Genomic DNA, 276 nt, shown 5'->3' with positions numbered 1-276 from the left:
AGAGTGGCTGAAAAAGCATCACATTTGCTTATTTTGTGGCGCTTTCTAAATTTCGTGACTTTGTCGGATGTGGGGATGCCATCTAGCGTCATCAAACATCACGTACAGACTGATTGGCTCCGGGCAGCTAAAGCTTTGCAAGCGTCAGCAGATGCACAATCGTCTCGTATGGAAGAAATTGTGCGCTCTTTTCTATCTAATCTTTCCAAAAAGATGCAAATACTTATAATTAATCGAAATACCATCCGTGAGCAAGCTGTGATTCAAGCAACTGGC

General features: G+C 42.8%; 1 protein-coding gene across 1 annotated transcript in view; it reads left to right on the top strand.

The window, feature by feature from the left end:
* Nucleotides 1-75: 75 nt before the first annotated feature.
* PHALS_03253 (uncharacterized protein) overlaps nucleotides 76-276 on the top strand; it is a gene marked incomplete at both ends in the record, with an annotated part of 252 nt that continues 51 nt past the window's right edge. The window contains one exon of the mRNA XM_024717525.1: nucleotides 76-247. Within this exon, the coding sequence (XP_024583015.1) occupies nucleotides 76-247 (172 nt within the window). The remainder of the gene's footprint in view (nucleotides 248-276) is intronic.

This window comes from Plasmopara halstedii (assembly GCF_900000015.1).
Source record: "Plasmopara halstedii genome assembly, contig: Scaffold_2121, whole genome shotgun sequence".
NCBI classification, from domain to species: domain Eukaryota; phylum Oomycota; class Peronosporomycetes; order Peronosporales; family Peronosporaceae; genus Plasmopara; species Plasmopara halstedii.
The sequence above is the reverse complement of the archived record's forward strand: the minus strand, read 5'-3'. Positions and strand labels throughout refer to the sequence as shown.